The following is a 25,151-nucleotide window of genomic DNA, read 5'->3' on the forward strand; positions in this document are numbered from 1 at the left end:
AATTCATTTTTGAAAAGCTTAATTACCGGTATAACAAAGGAGGTCTTTATTAACCATTTAAACCCCTTGTGGTTGAACGGAGTTCCTCAGGGCTCTATACTAGTGGCTTGTCTGTTTTGTGTTATTGTGGAGAAGGCTTTCGCTGAAAATAGCCGATTGACAAGCTCACAACTCTGTGCAGTCAGCTTGTCCATCTGCAGCGGTACCCAGGCTTTTATTTTCATTCGCATTCGGCTCAAAAAGACAATCCTGGGGAAACCCATTGGACCGCGCCGCCACACAGAGTACCGCCACACAGAGGCGCTAACCGCGCCGCCGCACAGAGGCGCTAACCGCACCGCCGCACAGAGGCGCTAACCGCACCGCCGCACAGAGGCGCTAACCGCACCGCCGCACAGAGGCGCTAACCGCACCCCCCAAACAGAGGCGCTAACCGTTCAGATTGGTGAACCAATAGGATCCACCGTTTGTTTTCGACCGCCCCTCTAGACCAGAGACCAGTCCGGGCTGGGCCAGGCTACGCTGTGCGTGTCTCCACCGCCACACCCCCCCATCAGGTATAGGTGAGGGGTTCATGGTAGGGTGGGGGGGTGGAGGGGTGGTGGGCACACGCAGAGGTCAGGCAACCCCCCCCCCCCCACACACACACACACACACACACACACTCTTCCTACGCTGTCAGTGTGTGCAGTCTGTGCTCACAGAGGACGCTGGGAGATAAATTTAGATCCTCGGCTGAGTCGGCTCCCTCTCTCCATCTGCCGTTTGCTCCGAGTAGGCTGGTTTCCATGGGAACCGGTGTGCCAGGCTGCTGCCAGTAAGCGAGAGACAGAGAGAGGTGTGTGTGTGTGTGTGTGTGTGTATGTATGTGTGTGTGTGTGTGTGTGTGTGTGTGTGTGTGTGTGTGTGTGTGTGTGTGTGTGTGTGTGTGTGTTCTTGTGTGTGTGTGTGTGTGTGGTTATAGTGAAATGGCACCATATTTTCTAAACGGCACTTAAAGCTAATTTAATGTTTAGCTGCCGTAGTTTGTCCGATGATGAGGAGGACGGACGTGAACGATGGCTGACTCCCCTGCGGCGTATTCTCATGTTAATGAAATACTGGGGCTTATTGTTGGTGCTGCGCTACAGAGCAGGTATAATGGTGTGTGTGTGTGTGTGTGTGTGTGTGTGTGTGTGTGTGTGTGTGTGTGTGTGTGTGTGTGTGTGTGTGTGTGTGTGTGTGTGTGTGTGTGTGTGTGTGTGTGTGTGTGTGTGTGTGTGTGTGTGTGTGTGTGTGTATGGACGCAGGGCGTACAGGAACAGGAGCGCTAGCTGCCAATGTTTACCTTCATTACAATTCCAAAGACTTTGAGCAGAGCACACTGCTCCTCCTCCCTGCATGGGCCTGAGATGGAGACAGTGGAATCCACTAGGGCTACATGATGTCGCATGATCCAGAAGATTGTACTTTTGGTCCTTTTTTTTTACGTTTTATCAACGAATGGATGTGGCATTAAGTTGCTTGAGGCCTATTCGTACTCCAGTTTTAGATGATAAAGTGACCACCGAAAACTACAACATGACATAGCGTAGATCGGCTATTCTCACCATTTTTGAAAATCTATAGTTTTATTAATATGTAATATCGTCTCTGTCGGGTGGAAACACACAAAAAACTGGACAGGGGAAACGGGGAAAGGGGCAGATCTACAAGCTCAAACCGCGTCGCTATGCAGCACATTTCGAGCTTGCAGATCTGCTACGTTTGACGTTGATGTACAAAAACAACCCAGAAGTCAAAATAATTTGGAGATAAGAGGTTTCTGCCCGACAGTATGATGATGATGATGATGATGACGACGATGACACGTAGATGTATTTGTATGTATGTGCGTTACGTACTCTTTGAGAGAGAGAGACAGAGAGAGAGAGAGAGACAGAGAGACAGAGAGGGAGGGAGAGCACAGGCCACAAGGACAGTCAGTGTAAGCAGTACTGCGTATAAGGAGATCCCAGGGCACCTGCATCAGTGTCGGAGTTCCTGCTGACGAGACACACACACACACACACACACACACACACACACACACACACACACACACACACACACACACACACATTACATCACCGTGCACATTCCTCGTGCAAACACTCTGCTAGTGAGCATCAGTCTCAGTCACATTTTAGGCACAGACCCAATAGGTTGGTACATTGAAGTGATACAACAACACAAAGGCCTGGCAGGTTGACATGGACTCCTTCTTCTTCATACACACACACACACACACACACACACACACACACACACGCACACACACACACACACTGCACACTCTGCAGCAGAACACCATCTTGCACGGGGGTCACAGGTTTCTGCACAGCACCACCACCGTTGTGGTAAATGTATTGCTTTGTGGGGTGGTCGTGGAAACCTCATAATTATGTCCAAAACTGTTCGTTTTCAGGATTCAAATTCCAAAGTATCAGATTTGCGAGCTTCGCAACATGGTTGGAGCCTGTGGTTCTGCTATACTTTTGATGCCTTTGTGGTTCATGAAGTTGACGTGTTTTCTGTCGTATACGAGAGGATCGCATAGAACGCATTCCGAAAATAGCAGCTCTTCGTACAACAAAGAATACATAAACTTAAAGGCCAACGACAGATCAAGCGAACAAATGCTGTTGTAGAGATCAGATCTAAAAACATAGCTATGGCTAACCTAATCGTGTGTGTGTGTGTGTGTGTGTGTGTGTGTGTGTGTGTGTGTGTGTGTGTCTGTGTCTGTGTCTGTGTCTGTGTGTGTGTGTGTTCACTCTGGTCTATAAATAGACCAGAGTGAAGGAGCAGCCCCGCCCCACGGAGGTCCCGTTTCAGCATCAGCACCATGTGTTGTTGTTTCACTGCTGACATGTGTTCTGTTCACGGTTTCACGCGCGTGGCGATTTCTTACTGGAAATCTATATCAGCCGTTTCACTAGTAAGAGACCACACCTTCTGCTCAAAGTGTGATGTTTTCTTATTGAATGACAATGACACAAGGGGAGGTTGTGGATGGGGAACCCAGGTAGGGTGAGACTCAGGGTGGGGGAGTAGATGGGGAACCCAGGTAGGGTGAAACTCAGGGTGGGGGAGTAGTCCCAGGAGGATGGGGAACCCAGGTAGGGTGAGACTCAGGGTGGGGGAGTAGATGGGGAACCCAGGTAGGGTGAGACTCAGGGTGGGGGAGTAGTCCCAGAAGGATGGGGAACCCAGGTAGGGTGAGACTCAGGGTGGGGGAGTAGTAGTCCGACTCTGCTCCGGTACTGCCGGGTTCCTGGAAGAGATGGAGAGGATTGTCGGAGGGGGAGACTGAGGAGATGGAGGTGCTAGGGGTGGATTGTTCGAGACCACGCAGGTAGTAAGAACCGTATAAGTGACGGCTCACAGGTGTATTTATACTGTGGTGATTGTGACGGGGATTGGCCGAATGATAATGGAAGGCAGGTGATGTTGATAAGGAGGGAGGAGTGGTTGAGATGAGCAGAAGGAGGTCTCTCTCTTCTCCTGAAACTGCGTTAAATCCAACTTCCCTTTACAAAACATCATATATAGCTGAATGCTGATGTGTCAGTGTGTTTGGTCACCTCGGAAACCCAAAGGAAAGGGACGGGGGGTTTTTTTCCCTCCGGTTTCCGGAGGAGTAGTCGGACAACTACTGTATTCCACAATCTTTGCAATGATTTGTATAGAGTCTACACCACCAGTATCACCTGTTCGTCCTTTCCATTTTAGATTTTTCTGAGACATTTGCACAATGAAACGGAATTGGGGAAGGAGGCATCACTTTGCTTGATCATGATGCGCATATTGTACACATACTGTAGTATACTGTACAATAATGTATGCATACTGTACTGTACTCTGTACTGTACTGTACTCTGTACTGTACTCTGTACTGTGCAGTACTGTAAGAGTATTTACTCATACTGTACTGTACTGTACGAGTATGTATACCTAAACGGACAGAAAGACATAGGGACATACTGTAGGGACACACAAAGCACCGCTCAAAAAGAGAGTGAAATTAGTTTTGTGAAAAGGGTTTCTCCTGTATGATCTGCAATTGTTGCTATTTTGGAATTTTGATGGTGAAAAGTAATAGTTTCAGACATACCGTATGAGCTTCACACCCGACATCAGCCATGATAATATGACATATTATTATAACATAGGTTGGTCAAATCACACAATCTGATTGGATGATAGGTACTGTATTATACCTAGGGATGGAGCTCGATAACCGATACCCGAAAAATTCCGAAAACAAGCTTATCGAGTACTCGTTATCAATAAGCTTTGGGCTTATCAAGCCTGTTATCGAGCATAGCGGCCCATGATGTCATGTTTAAACAATCAAGACAAGAGGCGATGAAGGTAATCGCCCACGCTGGCACAAACATGTCTAAAAGTGTATTGATACCTGCCAACAGAGTAAACAACATTACGTGTTTAAAGTCACACATACAGTATTGACCAGTTAACAGTTCCTTTAATATTATTTTATTGGTAAAAAGGTCAATTGCCTTCCGTTTGTTAGAAAAGTATACTGTAGTTGAAGGCCCTAATAAAATATACTGGTTCTGTTCAGAATGTATTATTTATCATGCATTATCTCACACTCGATAAGAACCCGGCTTGATAAGCCTGATCGATAAGGTGATCGTTATCAATAGAAATATGAGCTCCATCCCTAATTGTACCCCACTGTGAATTGTGCAGTTTATATCACTCGGTGGCTAAGAGTCAAAACAACGGATCAAGGTTGTACTCTATTGTTACATCTTCTTGTGTACAGTCAGGTACATAAGAGTGAACGTATGTACTTATTTTTGTTTGGCTTCCTTACAGTCAATGCAGCAGCAGTGCAGCACAGCAAATAACAATACAATGATTATAGAATGTAGAGTGCAAGAAAGAGCAAAAGAATAATAAGAGAGAATCATCATAAATGCACATATACATGCATGTATAATGCATAATTATAATATTGGTATGTTGTTGTATACCATATATACAGCAGCTTGTAGTATGTACTGCAGGTCAAGCCGATGTGTGAGGGATTGGGGGTAGCGTTTTCCTTTGCCCTGGTTCCATAATGGTCCTTGTCTTCATGTACCTGATTGTTCGTGGAAAGAAGCTTTTTTTGCAGTCTATTGCCAATAGCTTGGGGGCGACAGCCCTTAATCGTTTTTTCGCATCCCGCCTTTGCCGTCTGCAGCACAGCCGTGCCAATAACCACCATAACCCAATCCCTGCTGTGTGTTATTGCTTCGACCACTAGTGTCTTTTCACAGAGAATAGCCGATCAACAAGCTCACAAAGCACTATATCATGGTAGTAATCATTGCTACAAAGTGTTAGTTCAGGAAGATTTCCAACAGGAAATAAATGTTCAGGTGGGTCCCAGACAGTTCCAATTGTGTCTGCTCATTTCTTTATGTCATCACTTCCAATATCACTTGATCTGTTGCCTGTCTGAGTTCTCCACCACGATTGGATGAAATTGGTATCCCGATCTGAAACTGCATTTTCTAAGAGCTGGATTAGTTTAGTTTAGTTTATTAGTTTGTTTTTTCTTTCCATACAAAACATTCTTAGTTCATCAGTTTTTTTCTTTTTCTTATTCTGGAAAGAAATAGGGTACAGACTGAAGCCTAGGCTTATTACGTCTACCCTTTTGTCCATTAAATAAAAATAATAAAAATGAAAATATATATGTACATCCCTTTTACAAGTCCTCAAACAACATTTCTACTGAACAGTGCAACATGGAGTGGAGACGCCTGTTACTGAACACTCTATAGCAGTGAGGATATATAGGCTTGCTATTCAAAGAAAATCTCTTACCCTACCATTAAGTATAACAGCACATTGGAGCACTAGTAGGCCAACTACAGTAGTTGTAGAACAAGATGGATTAGAATTGGGGAAAACCCCTCATGAAATGAATAGAAGGAACTGTGCAGAGGAACCAGGCTAGGATTACCCCATGACTGTCACGTCTGTGAGATGCTGATTTGATTCGAGATGGTGGACATTTTTGTCTTTAGTTATAGCAAATCCCCCCCAGCAAAAGTGCTTAATAGTGTATTAAGTATAAGTAATACAATCATTTAAACCACTTTAACCATACAATATTTTATACTATATTATATATATATCTCATAGTTTATAACAATTATTCAACGTGTCACAATGCAATGCGTTGTGATTTATAGATCAGTGATTTTTGCAATTTTTACCCCAGATTAGGGACATCAGAATGTATGTATTACCGGTACTGTATAGCCGTACAGTGTCAGTATGACAGTGCCGTATACTGAAAATAGCCGATCTACAGGCAGAGCAGTATGCACAAATGGATTACTCATCACTGAGGGCTTTGCTGTGTAGAGTACTTTACATGATGCTTGTGTGTGTGTGTGGGCTGTTCTAGTGCTGGCCGGTTCTTTAACTCTGAGAAGGGACATACAGTATTGCAGAGGGAAGGGTCTGTTTATTTTTGCAGTGTGCTATAGGGCTTATAGGATAAGGCAGGGGTCTTCAACATTTTTCAATTAACCACTGAAATTGTCGATACCCGGCAAACTTGACCTTTCACTATGTACTTGGTCTACTCTTTTGGTCTCTCGACACCAAATCATCGAAAATAGCCGATCTACAAGCTCACAACGCATTGTGCTGCGTGCTTGTAGATCTGCAATTATTTGGCTAAAGTTCTCAGAGTATGGATGCTATAGGTTGAAGTAGTTAAAAAGAAATAAAAACTACCCTATCACACAAATAGTTTTAGTAACATTGAGGAACCCCTGGTTGAAGACCCCTGGGATAAGGGTTAATTTAAGGTAAAGGGGTGGTCAAATAAATGGTGCATTTATATAGCGCTGTTATCCAAAGCGCTTTACATAGTGCAATTAATTCACCCACACACACACACACACACACACACACACACACACACACACACACACACACACACTTTTATTCTTATTGGACACTATAAGGACACTCTGGGGGAGCCCGGGAACTGGGACCCTCGCTGTTTCAATCCGGCCACTCTACCCCTGAGCCACTGCCACCGGAAAGTAGCAGTGTGTGTGAGTGAGCTCACTCACGTGCGTTAAGGTGTGCCAGCCAACGGTGGCATTCCTTGGCAAGGCCCTGACGCTGTGCTTCCCCCACTCAGAGGAGTCTAGACGGCCATGAATAATGCACGCTGCGCTCTGCATCAACAGCCTTGCCAGAGATCATTAAGCTTACTCACGCAGGCCAGGAAAACTTGTTCTCGGACAAAGAAGCCCAGCAAGTCTCGCAACTTTATTCTTCTCTTCTTGTGGTTTTCCTCTGCAACTTCTCTCTCTCTCTTTCTCTCTCTACAACTCTCACTTTTTTGTTTGCTTTCTTTGCCCTTTCTTTCGCCCTCCTCCTGCCATGCAGCCTTGTCTCTCCTGTTTACATCGCTGTATTCAGAGATTCAACCTTATAGGCATGGGGTGCCAACATTGGCACAGGGAAGGGTGATCACTCACAATGGTGAGTGTTTTTTTTTTAACTGACTCAATTTTAAGTTGAGTCAGTTGATGCCTGAGGAAGGTCCGGAGGGGCCGAAACGTTGCTTCCTTAAATACGAAAATACTCATGTACCGAGCAAATACACAGTGTGCGGGTGTACCTTATTGCTTTCATTGATGTCCACTGGCCTACGCACCTGTGCACGATACGCCTAACCCTAACCCTTTTCTCCTAAAGTTGAGTCAGTTAAATTAAGTCCACTCACTATCAAACTGATAACTCTGACTGGGGAGGGAGTCTGGGAGAGGGTTAATGTCTAATGATCATTGCAGCCTGTTGTGAAAGAAAATAATGTTGATATGGCACACTAACTATTAAGAAAATTAAAACACGGCACTTCATGTCAAAAAGGTTGCCAACTCCTATTCTCTACATCTCTTCGATTGATTGATTGATTGCTTGGTTGATTTGATTGAGCATATACGAGAAAACTAAAATAAAAAACTAAAATGGGTATTTTCACATTAAATTCATGCAATTCTCTAATCTCTCAGCCTGTTACTTTCTAAATCTTTCTCGTCTTTCAATGTACAGTATCAACTGGACACATTTACCCCATCCCACTCTTGCCTCTCTACGTACAGTCAGTGTACAGTACGTATCCAATTTTGTATACTTTTAAATAATGAAGAGAGGTCCCATCAAGACAGGCTTCAAGCATACTCTGAACAATTAAGGATACATTTTAAAGAAAAGGCTTTAATATGTTTACAGGGCTATTACATATTAAAACAATAAAATGCCACTCAACACCGGGAGGTTTCGACTCCACCGTGTCTTCTTCGGAGCATGGCTATCTTCATTATAAACCTGTTTTAACTTTGTGAGCACCTCAGCATCTGGACTGGATAGGAGTCATCACTCATCACTCTGATATATGTCACAACAGGTTGTGACATATATCCATATATGGAGATTTGAGGTTAGATGTAGAGTTGCTGGCCAATAGTGATGACATCAGGGATCTCCATATATGGGCTTAACTGTGACAGCAGGTCGCATTTACAATGCATCCCTGATGATGTCACGTGATGTCACCATGACCTGGGCACCATGTATGGTGGGGGCTGATGTCACGTGATGTGACGTCATGATGACCTGGGGGGCTTGCCTGGGGTGACCAACCAACCAACCAACACACACACACTGACGGGAAATGCTAGATTCCATAGTTAATTGTGACCTGCAGTCGCAATAAATACCCTTTTTTTGCAGTTTAAAAAAATAATACAAATCACAGAATCGATGTGAATGGTCATGATTCACCAGGAGTCAGGAGTGGACCCTGGGTGGCTTGAAGTAAAAAACAGCAGATAGATATATAGTTGCTCTGAAACAGATACCTGTATCGCCGATATACTGCCTAAAATGCTGGTATCAGTATTGACGGGTGTCAGTCTATGCCAGTCCCATATGTCATTTATCACATGATGAGATCTAGTTATGGGCTTCGGTAAAGGGAAGGAAATAATGGTATGGGTACATCTCTAGTACTGTACTGTGTACTGTGTCCAGCCTCTCTGTAAGCTGCATTTATGATCTAAAATGAGCAAAGTCCTCCCTGGAGCTCAACAGAACAGGGGGGGTGGGGGGGAAGCAGCTAACTGTATAGCCATGGAAGAACGCAATAAGAAATCTCCACTGTGTTAAGTCTGCCTGTCTGAGGCTGAGAGAGACAGTCGAAGACAGACGAGGGAATTGTGCTTCTTTTTTGTGTTGATCTGGTTTGTTATTGCACGTAATTGCCTCGCGTTGATGGCGAAATGCTGCTGTAATCAAAGCCCCCAGTTTGCTTAGAGAAACATTCTGATGGAACCGTGGAACGCCAGCCCTCAGCAGATGTGTGTGTGTGTGTGTGTGTGTGTGTGTGTGTGTGTGTGGGAGGTATAGAAAAGTGGAAAACGTTGCAGAGAATCTGTCAAGTCGTTTTCCAGAAGAGTGATCCTCGTTTCGTCTCTCCCCCCCCCCCCCCCCCCTCCATTGTAAATTGGCTGCAATGAAGTCCGCTGACTGCAACGCGCGTGTGTGTGTGCGCACTGCGTGCACGTTTGTGTGTGTGTGTGCGTGCTCTAGAAACATACGGCAGGCAGGAGGAAAGAGAAAAAGTGTGGCTCATTAAAAACAACTGTCAGCGCTGTCTTGCCACAACTGGCACCTCGGCCTCCTACTAGGCCTGTTTATCCACTGGAACACCGATTCACCTCTCTCTCTCTCTCTCTCTCTCTCTTTCACTCCACCTTTTCCACACTTCATCTCTCTTTCCATCTTTCTTCTTGCCCCCCACACACGCGCACACACACACACACACACACACACACACACACACACACACACACACACACACACACACACAACACACACACCTCTCTCTCTCAATCACAGGTTATGTATTCGGATTGATTTCCGTCAGCTTTGATATCTGGCCAGTGTAGCATTGCTGCATTCACCTGCCTCTGTCTAGACGTGTGTGTGTGTGTGTGTGTGTGTGTGTGTGTGTGTGTGTGTGTGTGTGTGTGTGTGTGTGTGTGTGTGTGTGTGTGTGTGTGTGTGTGTGTGTGTGTGCGTGTGTGCGTGTGCGTGTGCGTGTACTACTATACTACACACAATTGATTCCCTTGGGCTTGTTTTCAAATACAGACCTGACTGCATATTTCTCCTACACAATCTGGCAACACTAGAGTCTGTGTGGTGAACGAGCACCGTAGTGTGGATGTCTCTCCCTCATCGGTCTGATGATGATTGATGATTCTCTGGACCAGCTCCGAGCCGGGACGGGACCGACCGCCAGCGCTTTGTTGGTGGACGGATGTTATGATTGGCTCCTAATCTGCCCCCAGAATGTGTTTTGATTGGCTGCGGCGCAAGAATCAGGCGATCAGCCGTGAGATGGATGTTGGTTGTGTTGTGAGTGGGTAGATTATTACAGGACATTATATCTTGATTTCATCAGAGCGCTCCCTCCCTCCCTCCCTCCGACGGACTTTGTTGGTGACCAAGCCAAGACTCAGGGCCCCCTAATGAGCTCTGCTTCCCTGGAAGTGTATAAGTGGAGGATATTACGGTACATATATCTTGCTAAGAGAGCGGCGGTTCTCTCATACAGTAGATTTTGGCAGGAGTATCTCTCTCTCTCTCTCTCTCTCTCTCTTTCTCTACCGGTGTTGCCAGATTTTGAGAGAGAAACGAGTGTCCAGCTCTATGAAAACAAGCCCAAAAGAAGCTACCATGCATGCCACATGAGCGCTTTAAAACTATGCATTGGCATGTTTTCAAATTGATCTACAAGTTCACGCATCGCAACACGTTGCGAGCTTGTAGATGGGCTATTTTCAAATTGCTTTTAAGATCTGCTATATTTGATATATATATATATATATATATATACAGAGGAAACTATGCAAGGCACCAACCTGCACATCGGGAGCAATTAGGGATTCAGAATCTTGCTCATAAGGACACTTCGACACTAACGAATCTCACGGTTCCCATCCGGCCACTCTACCTCTGAGTCACTGCCGCCCGTAAGTAACTACACTTAAAAGACAAGCAAACAAAACGCAACCCACAACTATCAATAGCTATTTACATGCGACTTCACTCTTTTTTATTATTATTTTGTTTTCATTTAATTTTAATCAAACATACTTGTAAACGTACATGTAAACGAAACGACTATGACAATACATACAACAGAAACAAAACAAAACCAGACAATATACATACAAGGGGAGATGATCTGCTATTTTTCAACGGCTAAAGTACAACATCATTCTTATAACACCAAAAGGGGTTCCCGCCCAAAATGCGTTAAGGAAAAGCAAAAACTCCAAATTGTACTTAAGTACAGTTACAGTATACCTGAGTACACGTAGGCCTTACTTTCCACTTTCACTGCTGACTGAGTCATTAGAATAAAGTCCCTTCTAGTCGCCACCTTCACGTTTCCCCTTCAGGGTCAGATCAGATTAAAGCCCTGCAGGCTATGATTCCAATTCCAATGTATTTTGATCCGTTGCCATGGCGCTGTGGCCTGGTCAAGTCTGTGTCCAGGTTTTGGTTGTTGCCATGCATGCCGGCCAGGGGCCAGAACCTAGAACCCGCTCCGGTTCCTGCAGTGTAGGCCGGTCCTGAGTCACATGATACCCGCTCAGAGTTTTTAATGCAGTCTTTGTGTGTGTGTGTGTGTGTGTGTGTGTGTGTGTGTCTGTGTGTGTGTGTGTGTGTGTGTGTGTGTGTGTGTGTGTGTGTGTGTGTGTGTGTGTGTGTGTGTGTGTGTGTGTGTGTGTGTGTGTGTGTTGCATGTGCCTGTCTAATACAGTGGTTCTCACAGTGGGGTCCTCGAGGGGGTTCCAGCTAAACTATTTCAAAATCAGTTTAACCACTTTAACCATATTTTATTTCAGTAATTTTGCTTTAACTTTTTATTTTTACATATATCGTTTTTCCTCTATAGTTTCCTCCATAATCCAAATAGAAATTTGAATCCATTAAAATGGGTTTCCTTTTTTAAATAATACACTAAATGTCTCCGTCCGGTCGTACGCCCGCCACCACCTGAAAGGAGAGCGGCGTGCGCCCACGTGGCGCCGGCACCGTGGCTGCCTGGCAGCCGCTCTCATTACAGGTGAGGTCAGACCAATAACATGGTGCTTAAATGCAATTAAGTGTGCTAATGATCTCATTACAGCTCGCTGCCGCTCACCGCACCGAATATTAGAACAAGAAGTTCAGCCTCGATGAGTCCGGATATAATATGATAAGAGAAAGAGAGAGAGAGAGAGAGAGAGAGAGAGGGTCAATTGTTAACCCATTTTGGACTGAGGTCGATAAAAAAAGGCTTCTAAATCCTAAAAAACAATCTGAAAAACACATGTTTCTGTGTCAGTGGTGTTCAACCTTTTTCATGTCGAGGACCCGCCGAATTATCTCTATTGGGCCACGGACCCCCATCTCAAAATATGTAGTTCCAGGGACCCCCCAGAAGCAAATATTTTAGTTAAAAATGTTCGCTCTGAAATATATATTCAAAGATTTGCGGATATAGCAGATCTACAAGCTCATAGCGCGCCACTCAGAGCTTGTAGATCTGCTATTTTTCAATAGCAATTATAACATAATGTTTAAAACGCCAAAACAGGTTCCCGCCCAAAATGGGTTAAAGACGGAAGTGGATGATGATGAGGACTAATGACTCTGGCCTTTCTCTGTATTATATAAGTTATAAACTCCCTCCCGGCTGTTTAGCAGCGTTTTGGTCACACTCCCCCCTTGGGAATATATGCTTTTCATTTGAAATGAAAAGGTTTTGTGCCAGAGACCTCCAGAAGAGACGATTTTATGTTTTATGAAATTATTTTCAAAAATAGTAAAAAAAATGACTAGTTCACAACGTGTTGTATTGTGATGCATTGTGAGCTTGTAGATAGCCTGCCTTATTATTTTATAGCCATAGTATCAAACGGAGTTAAAGTAGTTAAAGTGGTACCCATTGAACCCAGTGGTACCCATTGAACCCAGTGGTACCCAGTGGATCCAGTGGTACCCAGTGGATCCAGTGGTACCCAGTGGATCCAGTGGTACCCATTGAATCCAGTGGTACCCATTGAATCCAGTGGTACCCAGTGGATCCAGTGGTACCCAGTGGATCCAGTGGTACCCAGTGGATCCAGTGGTACCCATTGAATCCAGTGGTACCCATTGAATCCAGTGGTACCCAGTGGATCCAGTGGTACCCATTGAATCCAGTGGTACCCATTGAATCCAGTGGTACCCAGTGGATCCTACTTTGAAACCCACTGGCATTTGTACTGTAAATCATCACTTATGGAGGATATATCCGACGGCGCTGACAAGTAAAGGGTGTGCAACAGTCACCTGGGTGTATTTTTACATTTCGGTGACTCACAGCTTCCTCGTCTTGCTTTTTTTGTTTTCCAGAGCCTGTTATGAGCTGAACGGTGGATTCTGCCAAGACGCCGCAGAAGAAGACATGCAGAGAGGACGGTGGCGGAGCCATTACGTTAAAAACACAGCTGGTTCTGGATGGGAGACGAGCGTCTCAGCGCAGAGCAGAGCCACCATCTATGCGTACCTGCATCCTCGCGCCTCCGGGGCACCTTTTAACCATGCCTTTCTCCGCCCTCTCCGGTGACTTTTGGCCGGCGCCGCACGGGTCCTCCCCCTGTCTTTGTGATTCACGACTCAGCCAGTCCATGTTCCCCCATGCCCCTGACCTCCCTGCCGCCATGCGGCCAGCTCCATGAGGCTCCCAGAGCCCGACCCCCTGTTTGTCCCTGAGGCCCCTCTCCCCGCTCCATGGAGGCCGAGTCCAGCCGTCTGGCCGATGGGGAGCGCTCCGGACGGCAAGAGCATCGGCCGGCGTCCGCCGAACCGGCGCTGCAGCCTCCCAACCCGCGCAGAGGAAGCCTGGGGCGTCTCCACCAGCACCGGCAGCCCAAGCGCAGTGACCTGCTGCTGCGGCTGCAGCAGCAGCAGCAGCAGGCAGTGGCGTGGCAGCACTCGGACAGCGCGGGTCCCTCGGGAGGAGGCAGCTTCCTCTCTCCACAGCCGTCCTCCACCTCGCCGCACTCCTCCGGGTCCTCCTCGGCGCGCAGCGAGCAGCACGCCTCCCCGGGCCTCCCGCCGCAGCCCAGCCAGGAGGCGGGCGGCCCGGAGGCGGGCGGCACCTCCAGGCGGGGGGACAAGAAACCCCAGAAGCCGGGGAAGTACGTGTGCACGTACTGCGGCCGTCCGTGCGCCAAGCCCAGCGTCCTCCAGAAACACATCCGCTCCCACACGGGGGAGAGGCCGTACCCGTGTGCCCCCTGTGGGTTCTCCTTCAAGACCAAGAGCAACCTGTACAAGCACCGCAAGTCCCACGCACACCGCATCAAAGCGGGCCTGGCGTCCAGCCGCGACGAGCCCAGCCTGAGTAGCACCGAGGCCCCGGGAGAGGACCCGGAAGAGCCCACGGAGGGCGAGAGTACAGACTCTGAAGAGGAGACAGGGGAGCACCGCCACAGGGACAAAGCGGGCCAGAAGAGAGGCGGTCAGGAGCCGCCAGCGCCAAGAGCCCCCGCGGAGGCCCCGAGACCCGAGGACTCCCAGGCGGTCAAACAGAGGCTGGCCATGAGGCTCAGTGAGAGGAAACGTGGGCCCCTGGGAGCCTCTCCCGACAACACCCCCTCCTCTTCCCTCTCCACCTCCTCCTCGTCCTCCCTGGGCCCCGGCAGCAAAGGCAGCACGGAGTCCGGCTACTTCTCCGGCTCGGGCTGCAGCACCGAGCTGTCCCAGGTCAGCCCCCCCAGCACCAGTGCCAAAACGTACGCCGAGATCATCCTGGGGAAATACGGGCGTCTGGGAGGGCAGGCGCGCGGCGGCCCCCTCCAGCAGCACCTCCAGTCCTCCTCGTCCTCCGGGGCCGACGAGAAGGCCCAAGTCATCGAGCACATCACCAAGCTCATCACCATCAACGAGGCTGTGGTGGACACCAGCGAGATCGACAGCGTCAAGCCGCGGCGCTCCTCTCTGTCCAGGAAGAGCAGCTCGGAGTCGGCCAAACTGGGCGCCCCTAAAGACCCCTACGCGTACGACCCCAAAGGGGAGGCCCGGGGCCTGGACGCCGCGGTGCCTCTGTTCAGGAGCCACTCGGTGCCGTCGTCGTCCTCCAGCCGGGTGGAGGCGTGCGCCCCGGCGGCGTGCACCCTGTCCCCGCGATGCCACCCGCTCAGCCACTCCCTGGACGAGCAGCAGGCCATGGTGGCGGGGATGAGGGCGGGCCAGCACGCCCAGCGGTTGCTGAAACGCCAGCCCGCCATAGAAGTCCCGCTAGGGGCGGAGCTGCTCCTGGAGGGGGCAGGGCCATCTTCCTCCTCCTTCTCCTCGGCCAGAGGGGCGGAGCAGGAAAGAACGCCCCAGCATCAGCATCATCCCCACCAACAACAACAGTTTGAGTGTGCGGCGTGTGGCGCCCGCTGTCAGGAGAGAGCGAGCTATGAGGCCCACCGTGCAGCCTGCCCCGGGCAGCGCAGGCTGGAACCAGAGCGACGGGACGTCGGCGGGACGCAGAGGGAAGACTCTCGCCCCCAGATGATGCACTACAAGTTCAGAGCGCTGGCCATGGCGGTCCGCAAGCGGAGGAAAGAGGAGAGCCTGGAGGAGGACCCTCCCAGCCCCCTGCAGACGGACCCTCCCAGCCCCCTGCAGCCCGGTGGCTGCAGCCCCCTGCAGCCACCGGGCTGCTCCACAGCAAGCAGCCACACCCCCTCAGGTTGGTGTCCAAAACTGTTACTTTTCAGGATTCAAATTCAAAAGTATAGCAGATCTCACAAGCTCGAAACGCAGCGTGAATTTCAAGCTTGTGGATCTGCTACTTTTGATGCTTTGACGTAAAGTATGATACGTACAGTAAGAAAAAAAACCTCAAAAAGTTATAATATGGAGATGAGACATCCCTTAAGGATGCAACTATCAATGCCGCAGTGCTGCCAACTATATATATCAATTTGGTCGTCCTTGGCACGAAGGACAATGGTTTGAGAACCATTGATTTACAAAACATTTCGTAGAATCTGCCTCAAGTCTTAACGGGTGAACTCTGGGAGAGTAAGAATGGTGTTTACACTCTCAGAGTTAAATTAAATGAACACTGTGCAGGAGGAACGGATGCTCTGGGGGTGTTTTGTCATGTTTAGTCTGGCAATACACTGCAGACATTTGAATTGCTAAACAGAAGTTCCCTGCAAATTAACATCAGTATTAACATAAACGGCAGAGCGCTTCCTCTTTGATGTGAAGCACCAAACAAACATGGAAATATGAACAGATAGCAGAGCTGCCTTATGGAAACACCACTGTATACCATTATATAGCTAAAGTCTAATATAAAGGTGCTGTAAAGTGATATATATTTTTTTTAAATATTAAATAAGTGCTCTATGCTATATTTTGTTTGTTCAGTAACAGCGGTTACTCCCCAGCTCTCCAGCTCTTTTAGCAAACAGAAAATACAATGTACATTTTCTGTTTACCAAAGAGCTGGACCCCTGGGCCTATTATTGAACAAACTCTGTTTAGCTATGATCACCATCAGAACATAGAGCTTTATTTTGAACAACACCTTTTTGTTTAACCAGAAAATATGCCTTCTTATTGTCACAATTATTACATAATCGCCAAATCGCAATTATTTTAACTAAACGCAATAATGTTTCGCATAATCATCCTAATCACTTCAATTCCATTCCAATTTTCCATACATTTTTCGAAATACTTTCAAAAATAGGGGATATAACACATCGACAAGATCAAAAGAAGTCACACGTTTTAAGCTTATATTTCCACTATTCAGTTATTTGTCATACTGTATATGCCCTGTGCATCTTTGTTGCTAGCATGCTATTTAACGGATGCTAACTAGCCCATTCAGGGCGGGAACCCCTTTTGGTGTTTTAAACATTATGTTATAATTTAGCTATTGAAAAATAGCAGATCTACAAGCTCATAGCACGCCACCGAGTGGCGCGCTACAAGCTTGTAGGTCTGCTATTTCTTTTAATCGTGAGTAAGAGATGTCATAATTGTGCTTTGTATTGTTGCTAGGCGTTCCCTTTCAGACCGAGCCCACACACCAGGACAGGAAGGGCGTGTCCGTCATCCAGCACACCAGCTCCTTTGAGAAGCAGGAGAGTATGATGTCCGCCGAGGCTCCGCCTCCCCACGACGACCCCCCGCCGCCGCAAGAGAGCCCCGCCGCTCCGCCGCAGCAACAAGCTCCGCCCCCACCGCCGCAGCCCAAAGCCTCGGCTCCCCCCACCTCCTCCCCACGCCTCCTCCAGCGCCAGCCCAACATCCAAGTGCCGGAGATCCTTGTCACCGTGGAGCCTGACACCGACATGCCATCTGTGTCGCCCCCCGCCGCGGTGCCCTCGTCCAAGGTACGGGAATATTCCAGGAGTTGGTGCTTTGGCTGTTCACTAGTAGGACTGCAAAACGTCCATTGTTTTCTTTTTCTGTCATTACATCAATTATTGATTAATCGAATAATCGACAAGCACGTTTATTTCATATACAGCAACGATTTTCTGCAGAAATAGTGAGAGTAGCCGATCTGCATTTGGTTCTCAAAGTGGGGTCCAGGGGTTTAGGTGGTCCCCAGCTAAATGATTGATAGTTAGGGACCCAATTGACCCTTATGGGTCTGTAACAGTGTACAATGGGGTCCCTGAGAAATTAAAAAGTTGCTATAGAGCCCATAGAGTATATAGGCGCATAGGCCCATAGGCGCATTTCCGCATTGGACCACCAAATTTTGGTGTTCCAATGCGGAAGTGCAACCGAGCGCTCAATGTTAAAGCCCAGCTGCACGGGGTTTCCTCGTCATGAATCCACGGGTCCGCCTGCAGTCCTTCCTCTTACCACTAGGGCCCAGCGCTTCAACGTTGGAGTGCCTCACTGGCCCCTTGATAGAGCCACACCGAATCTGTGGGCTAATATATTTACGTATATCAATTTTGTGGTACAAAAATGTTACATGTGAAAAATGTTACCAGTACCACTGGTACTGTATATATATATATATATATATATATATATATATATATACGTATGTCTTGCTTATCTTCATCTTATGGTTCATCTTATGGTTCTCCCATTGCATATGTACTGTACTGTATGTTGTTCTTCTTCTCCCAGGAGCCAGAGAAACTGGAGGAGTTCCAGTGGCCGCAGCGCAGCCAGAGCATGGCCCAGCTCCCCGCCGAGAAGCTGCCACCAAAGAAGAAGAGGCTCCGCCTGGCGGAGGGCTCGCAGTCGTCGGGCGAGTCCAGCTTCGAGTCGACGAAGTCTGTGCCTCGCAGCCCCAACCAGGAGGGCAACGTGTCCTACTCCTCGTCCCTCCCCGCCTCCTCCGTGGAGGAGGCCCAGGGGAGGTCCAGCGGCCAACAGGGTTCCCAAATGTTGACGGTGCCTTCCTCGTCCTACCAGAACCTCCAGGGCCAGCGCGAGATGCGTCGCTCGGCCTCGGAGCAGACCCCGGCCAGCCCGCAGCAGGCGGACCAGAGCGCCGAGGCCAGGAGCAAGTCCTTCGACTACGGCTCGCTGTCCCCTCAGCACCCTGCGTCCGCCTGGAAGGAGCGGAGGAAGTGTCTGCTGGTGAAGCACGCCACCCTGGGGAAACCCGAGCAGGAAGAACCCAGAGCGGAGAGCCCTAAAACCGGGCCCTTGTACTCCGGCCACCCCGCTCGCTACTCGCCTGAGGCCGCCGCCGCCGGCCGCCTGACCCCCGAGGCCATAGGGAAGACCCTGCAGCTGTTCCAGCCTCACGCCCTCCCTCTCTCTAGGGGGGCGCTCGCCCTGCAGCCCAGAGCCTGGGAGGGGTTCCCTCATCGGCTGCTCCCCGCCCCCGACATGGTGATCTCCGAGGTCCTGTCCGGCTCCGCCCGGATCGTCCAGAGAGCGTTCCTGCAGTCGCACGCTCCCCCTCCGCCCATACGGGTCCACCCGGCACAGATCCACATGGCCGAGCGGCTGGGCATCCCCCTCCATCAGCTCCCGTCGTCACTCCTCCCCATCCATTTCCCCCCGGGGTCCGGCGCTGCGTACCTGCCCAGACCCTCCAGACTCACCATCCAGGTCCCGTCCAGCTCCTCCATGTCTCCCCCTGCTCACCTGGTCCCTCGCTCCTCCTCCTGCCAGTCGCGGCCGGTCATCATCACCTGCCTGGCCCAGCTGACGCCGGTGGTGTCCCTGGTGGTGCCGGTGCGTCTCCAGGCCCACATGCCCCACTACGCCAGCGCCATGGACACCACCCTCTCCCAGATGCTGGCCTCCTCCGCCCGCTCCCAGGATCCCATCTGCTGCACCACCATGGTCATCATGGGTCACCTGGACAAGATGCACAGGTCCTACCTGAAGATCCCGGACATCCCGGACATCAAGAGCTACCTGCCGCTGTCCCTGGCCTCCGGCTCGGGCTCCGATGAGGGCTGCTGCTACGGCCCCCTGGGGGCCGGGGGCAGCAAGCGCATGCTGTCCCCCGCTGCCAGCCTGGAGCTGAGCACCGAGGCCCAGAGGCACCAGAAGAGGGTGAAGGAGGAGGAGGAGGAGGAACAGAAGAGGGAGGGGGAGCAGGAGGAGGAGAAAGAGAGCAAGGCCATGGGGAGTAAACTGGAAGAGGGAGAGGAGGAGGCGAAGGGGGCAGAGGTGGCCAGTGTGAAAGTAGAGGGGGACCAGAAGGAGGAGCCGCACGTGCCAAAGGAGGAGGAGGAGGAAGCTACGAAGGAGGCCAAGCCAAAAAGGGAAGAGGAGGTGACTGTGGTGCAGCAAGAGGGCGTCGGTACAGGTAGTAATAATCACCTGGTCGCAATTATTTGAGCTAATATCAATAATCGCTATTGATCGATTGATTACTTTATTAGTCAAAGATAGATAAACATCACAGACGTACAGTAACACTTTAAACACTATAAAAGGATAACACAAAAAGGTCCTGGGGACCGTTGTGGTTCAATTCATCAGCAGAATATAAAAACATTTATACATGCCATCAAAAAATACATATAGTAGATATATTTATAGGAGAAAAAGTTAAAAGAAAAAGAAAACTGGTTTCCTCATCAAGGAGATGTAATATCTAGCTCCACTCCGAATTGTTTGCATTTATGTATAAAACAGCTGGTTGAAATGAACTGAAATGTCATATTTTACATTATTTCCAGTTGTTGTCCAAATGCTCTTTGTAACCACTTGTATTGGACATTTAAGGAGACATTTGTCAAAAGTGTTGAAATACTTTCAGACATTTTCAACCTGTGAGCTTGTAGATAATTGTAGAAAATTCAGAAAATGTCTGATTACATCATGATTGTATTAAATGTATTGTATCCCTGTATGCTATCCCTGGTAATATAGCACATCATTTAATTATTTCTTTATCTTCTACTTAACATCTAATGATCATGACAGCCCCAGGTGGAAGACGGGTGTGCGCGCAGCGCAGCAGCGCCCCCCAGAGCCCAGAGGGACCAGTCGTCACCGCCGCCCCCTCCTCCTCCTCCCACCCGAGCCTCAACACAGCCACCACGGTCAACTGGTGCTACCTGAACTACGTGAAGCCAAACCCCGCGGCCCGGGAGGACCCCCGCGCCTCCGTCTACTCCGGCTGGAGCGTCAGCGTGCACAACCCCAACCTGCCGGGCCTCAGCACCAAGGTGGCCCTGTCCCTGCTGTGCTCCAAGCAGAGGCACAGCGCACACACCTACACCATGGCCACCGGCCCGCTGCATGGCCCCCCCGACAGGCCCAAGATGTCTGCCGCCAGCAGCAGTGCTCCGCACTGTGTGTCTGAGGTAAGTATACTGACAGTGGTGGAAAGCAACCAAGTACATTTACTGTACTGGAGTAAAAATGTTGAGGTGTTTGCACTTTGCTTGAGTATTTCCAATTTACACTACTTTTACTGTTACTCCACTACATTTATTTGAAAAGTTTAGTTGCTAGTTACTTTGTGAATCATGATTATTATTACAAATCATACAGCGACCACTTCAGCCCTACTGTATAATACATTTCAACCATTTGAAAATAGCAGATCAACTCTAAGCTCACAATGGTGCCACACCATATGACTGCCCCCTGGTGTTTACGGGGGGGGGTTCATAATCTCAGATTGTGAGATGTGCCATGCTTGCACAGCCACATTCAATTCAATTAAATGTTTTTCCCATTTATAGTTTTACATACATTAACTTTTTTTATGTCATCGCAATAAATAGTTAATATTTGATGAAAGTTTCTGTCAGAAGAAAGTAGTCCCAGACTGCCAAAAAAAAAACATTACTTAACTCATTTTGGTGTTAGCATTATGTTATGCTTTAGCTATTGAAAAATAGCAGATCTACAAGCTCATAGCGCCACCGAGTGGCACGCTACGAGCTTGTAGTTCTGCTATTTTTGAAAAATCGAAGAACGACTGACATAGAAACATAGCTTTTTCAGAAAACTGTCAGGATGTAGAAGACATTTTTAGAATCTGATCTCAGGTCAAAATGGGTTAAGGACATGTACTTAGTTTACTTTCTACCCGTTACCTTCCACCGATGGCGTGTGATCCTGCAGTGTTTAGTTCCAGCGTGTGTGAACGTGCCTGTGTTGTGTCTGGAGTGTAGGTACACGCCGCCCCAGCCGGCGAAGCCCCCGTCGAAGTGAAGGAGCCACACCCCCAACCGCCCCCCCACAAGGAGGACAAGAAGAAAGGGAAGAGGGAGGAGGAAGGAGCCTCCGTCCGCATCTTTGAAGGCGGGTAAGATGAGATGAGACACACTTTTATAGGATTCTTTTAATCCTTATGAAACATTACATGGGCTCTATATCAGGGGTTCTGTGTAGTGTAGTGTGTAGTGTGTCTGGCCCTTTGGGTGTTAGCGACAATACGCACTGCGAGTAGGGCAACACGCCGAGGGGGAAACATAATTGCCAAAAAGTGCCAAGCCGACACTCATAATAACATTTTCTCCACGGCTCTGCCGTGTAATGACGATATAAATGTATGCGAGTAGGGCAACCAAATCGTCAGTGACGTCCCTGGCCAAGACTGTTACTTCTCAGGATTCAAATTTTTAAAAAGTACTTTAACCCGGAGGGGAAGCCGGGCAGAGAGGGTGATATTTGATCACTGCACAGTGAAACAGTGCTGCCTCCTCCCGGTGGGGGCTCCTGGGGAGCAAGAACAGCAGCGGGAGGAATACATTGGCAACATTTAAATGTAAATTAAATGTTTGCGACTAAATTGGGTAAAAAAAGGAAATTGTCTCAGCAGCATGGAAACCTCATATGTCCAAAGCTGTAATATTTCAGGACTCAAATGTACTGTACTTGCTTTTGTGTGACAAGGTATGATCAAGTAGGGCACTAAAAACGCAAAAGTTAGATTATGGAAATAAGAGGTTTCTCCCCAACGGCATTGAAAGGCTAATCATATATTGCTCCAGTCATCATGTGTAGGAGACGAGTCGCCTTCCTGCCGCTGTGGAATTGACGGCTTTATACACCTCACACATCCTGCTAGGAGGAAGTAATATTCTTCACACAAATATTCTTCCACGTCTTAAATGTGGCTATTGTACCAAATGGGGGCAATCGGTCTGATTTCTCACTGGAACACCTGGAGTGCTTCTCAGATTGAATGAGGGAGAGAGAGAGAGAGAGAGAGAGAGAGAGAGAGAGAGAGAGAGAGAGAGAGAGAGAGAGAGAGAGAGAGAAAGAGCAGATACAGTCTAGCAGCGAGGCCAGAGATGTAAGCGGGAGGGGGGGGGGTATTTTTAGCAGCGATAGAAGAATTGTGCTGTATGTGTGTCAGTGAGCAGAGCGGCAGGCTGCCCCTCAATGAATGCAACGGAATCATGTCACTCCTGAGACCGTTCCTAACAGCTGTGGAACAATTTGGCTTTGCTCGTCGTCTGCCCGTCCTCGTTGTTCGACGATTGCTGCTTCAGCTGATTGAGCTGTACCTCCGGTAATTAAAGCTCCTATAGGCAGAGAATCACAGAGAATGTTGTACAGTGCAGAACTGTACACTATAGGGGCCTGGGAGATATGACTTCAAATCAATAGCACTGCACTCAGGTGGTAAAAGTGGCGCAGCAGTAAAAAGTGCCCGGCTGCGCTACCGCAGAGGTTGCGGGTTAAAATCCACCGCGGTGTATTTTCGGCTTTGCCGAGCGTCTATATGAACACAATTGGCTCGTGTTCGGGGAAGGGAAGCCGAGCGGGGAGGGAGGGTGGTACTCAACATCACGGTTATTTCAAACTTTGAATGATTATAGAGGGTATGCGGCTATGCGCATGCATGATGTGAGTGGCAAATTGAGTGACATATCGAGTGGCAAAGTAGGTTTAACATCGTTTAACGTTGTTTAATGCAATCAGATTGGACTTTTCTGTTTGGATGTATGGGCTGTCAAGGCCAGAAAGTAGTTTTATTTTTTGCCACTAGTAGTATTCCCACTTAACTTCCGGGTATGATGATGATGTCACGCGCATACCCTCTATTAAAAACGGGTAAATAGCGAGGTAGCTGATCCACGAGCATGTTTATTGCTATTTTTGCACACCACCGTTGTACAACGATGTACTGTATAATACAGAGCTTAAGTCTTGTCAGTTCATTGACACAGTACATTTAAAACAGTTTGGATATGTTTTGGGTTAATTGCCTGGCCCTGCTGTCCGTGTCGTGGGTGAGAAGTGGGGAGAAGCAGATTGCAGTTCCTCCATAGAGAGGACAATTCATAGCAGGGACATAAACCATCTGTGGTCGGTTCCACTGACTGCGGGGTCTGCAAATAGCCCTTCAGTAAACATTCCAGATTGCATAAACAACGTTTTTATAGAGTGGATCTAAATGTGTAGCTGGATTTTTATTTTTTAAATATGCAGCCTATTTTTTTAGTTGTTGGCCATAAGCAGGCTTCCCTATCCTTCTCTCTTAACCCATTTAAACCGGGAAGCATCTTCATTTTAGATTTAGATAGCTATGTCGAAATATCAACAGTTTTTACAGAAAACTTTAGATTTAGAACATTGATAATCAAAAATAGCAGCTCACAGCACGTCATTTCTTGCGATCTGCTATTTTTGAAACATTTTAGAATCATTTTATTTTTACACAAACCTTCTCTCCTGGCAGCGTGCGTCCCTGGCACAAAACATTTTCAGACCGGGTGGTTGGCGCGGCCAAATACGTATAATTGTGGAGGGTTCTTGGCACGAATAATCCTTTAGAACCACTGATTTAGAAGGTTTGTAGAATCGTCCGCAGGTCTTGCTGGGTTATAAGCTGACTGCTGTTGTTGGCAGGGAGGCCCGGACGCTGCAGAAAGGCTGGCATTATGTGTTCGCTCCACTCTGGAATAGAGTGCATGCAGGACGGAGGGAACCGCTTGCCTGCCAGGGGTGAAGTTGGGTCTTTTGGTGGGGCTTCCCCCTTCCAGCCTGCCTCCATAAAGAGGCCCTTTATGTGAAGAATGGTGTGTGTCCAACTGTCCATTTCCATCGTCGCTGCCAGGACCTCTTATCTTTTATCTTTTATTTTTGGAAATTAACACCCTAGTTCATCATACTATGGCGCACAAAAGTAGCAGATATACAAGCTCTTTGCGATCGCGTTTCGAGCTTGTAGATCTGCTGCTTTTGCTACTTATGAATTAGAATCCTGAAAACTCACAATTTTGGTCATATGAGGTTTCCACCCGACAGAGATGTTATGTTGGTTTTTTGGGGGTAAATTAATGCTCTACTTTGTCGTACAACAACGTGCGTGGATGAGCGCTATCCATGGTTTTGACCGACCATCCGAGTTTCGGATCTGATTTGTGATTTTCTTTTTTTAAATCGCGATCAGAATATTAACGTTTCTGGCGAAAGATAGACATCGTGAGCTAATGCTAACATTAGCCATTTCTTACAATGGTGGTCTGCGACTGCGAGCCTGGAAACTGGATGTTGAAATGCTGTATTTTCCCCATTTTCTACCACCAATGACCACAGGACGGCGGTCAAAG

General features: G+C 48.1%; 1 protein-coding gene across 5 annotated transcripts in view; it reads left to right on the top strand.

Annotated features, from left to right (window-relative positions):
- Positions 1-25,151, top strand: part of hivep3b (HIVEP zinc finger 3b) — a 65,478-nt gene that overhangs the window by 34,550 nt on the left and 5,777 nt on the right. For all 5 annotated transcript variants that reach the window (XM_080768719.1, XM_080768720.1, XM_080768723.1 and 2 more), the window contains exons 2-6: positions 13,531-15,862; positions 17,194-17,528; positions 18,286-19,933; positions 20,557-20,939; positions 21,759-21,892. In XM_080768719.1, coding sequence (XP_080624845.1) covers positions 13,909-15,862; positions 17,194-17,528; positions 18,286-19,933; positions 20,557-20,939; positions 21,759-21,892 — 4,454 coding nt within the window. In that variant the 5' untranslated portion in view covers positions 13,531-13,908. The remainder of the gene's footprint in view (positions 1-13,530; positions 15,863-17,193; positions 17,529-18,285; positions 19,934-20,556; positions 20,940-21,758; positions 21,893-25,151) is intronic.

This window comes from Protomyctophum bolini (genome assembly GCF_963924005.1).
Source record: "Protomyctophum bolini genome assembly, chromosome: 7".
In the NCBI taxonomy this organism is placed as follows: Eukaryota; Metazoa; Chordata; class Actinopteri; order Myctophiformes; family Myctophidae; genus Protomyctophum; species Protomyctophum bolini.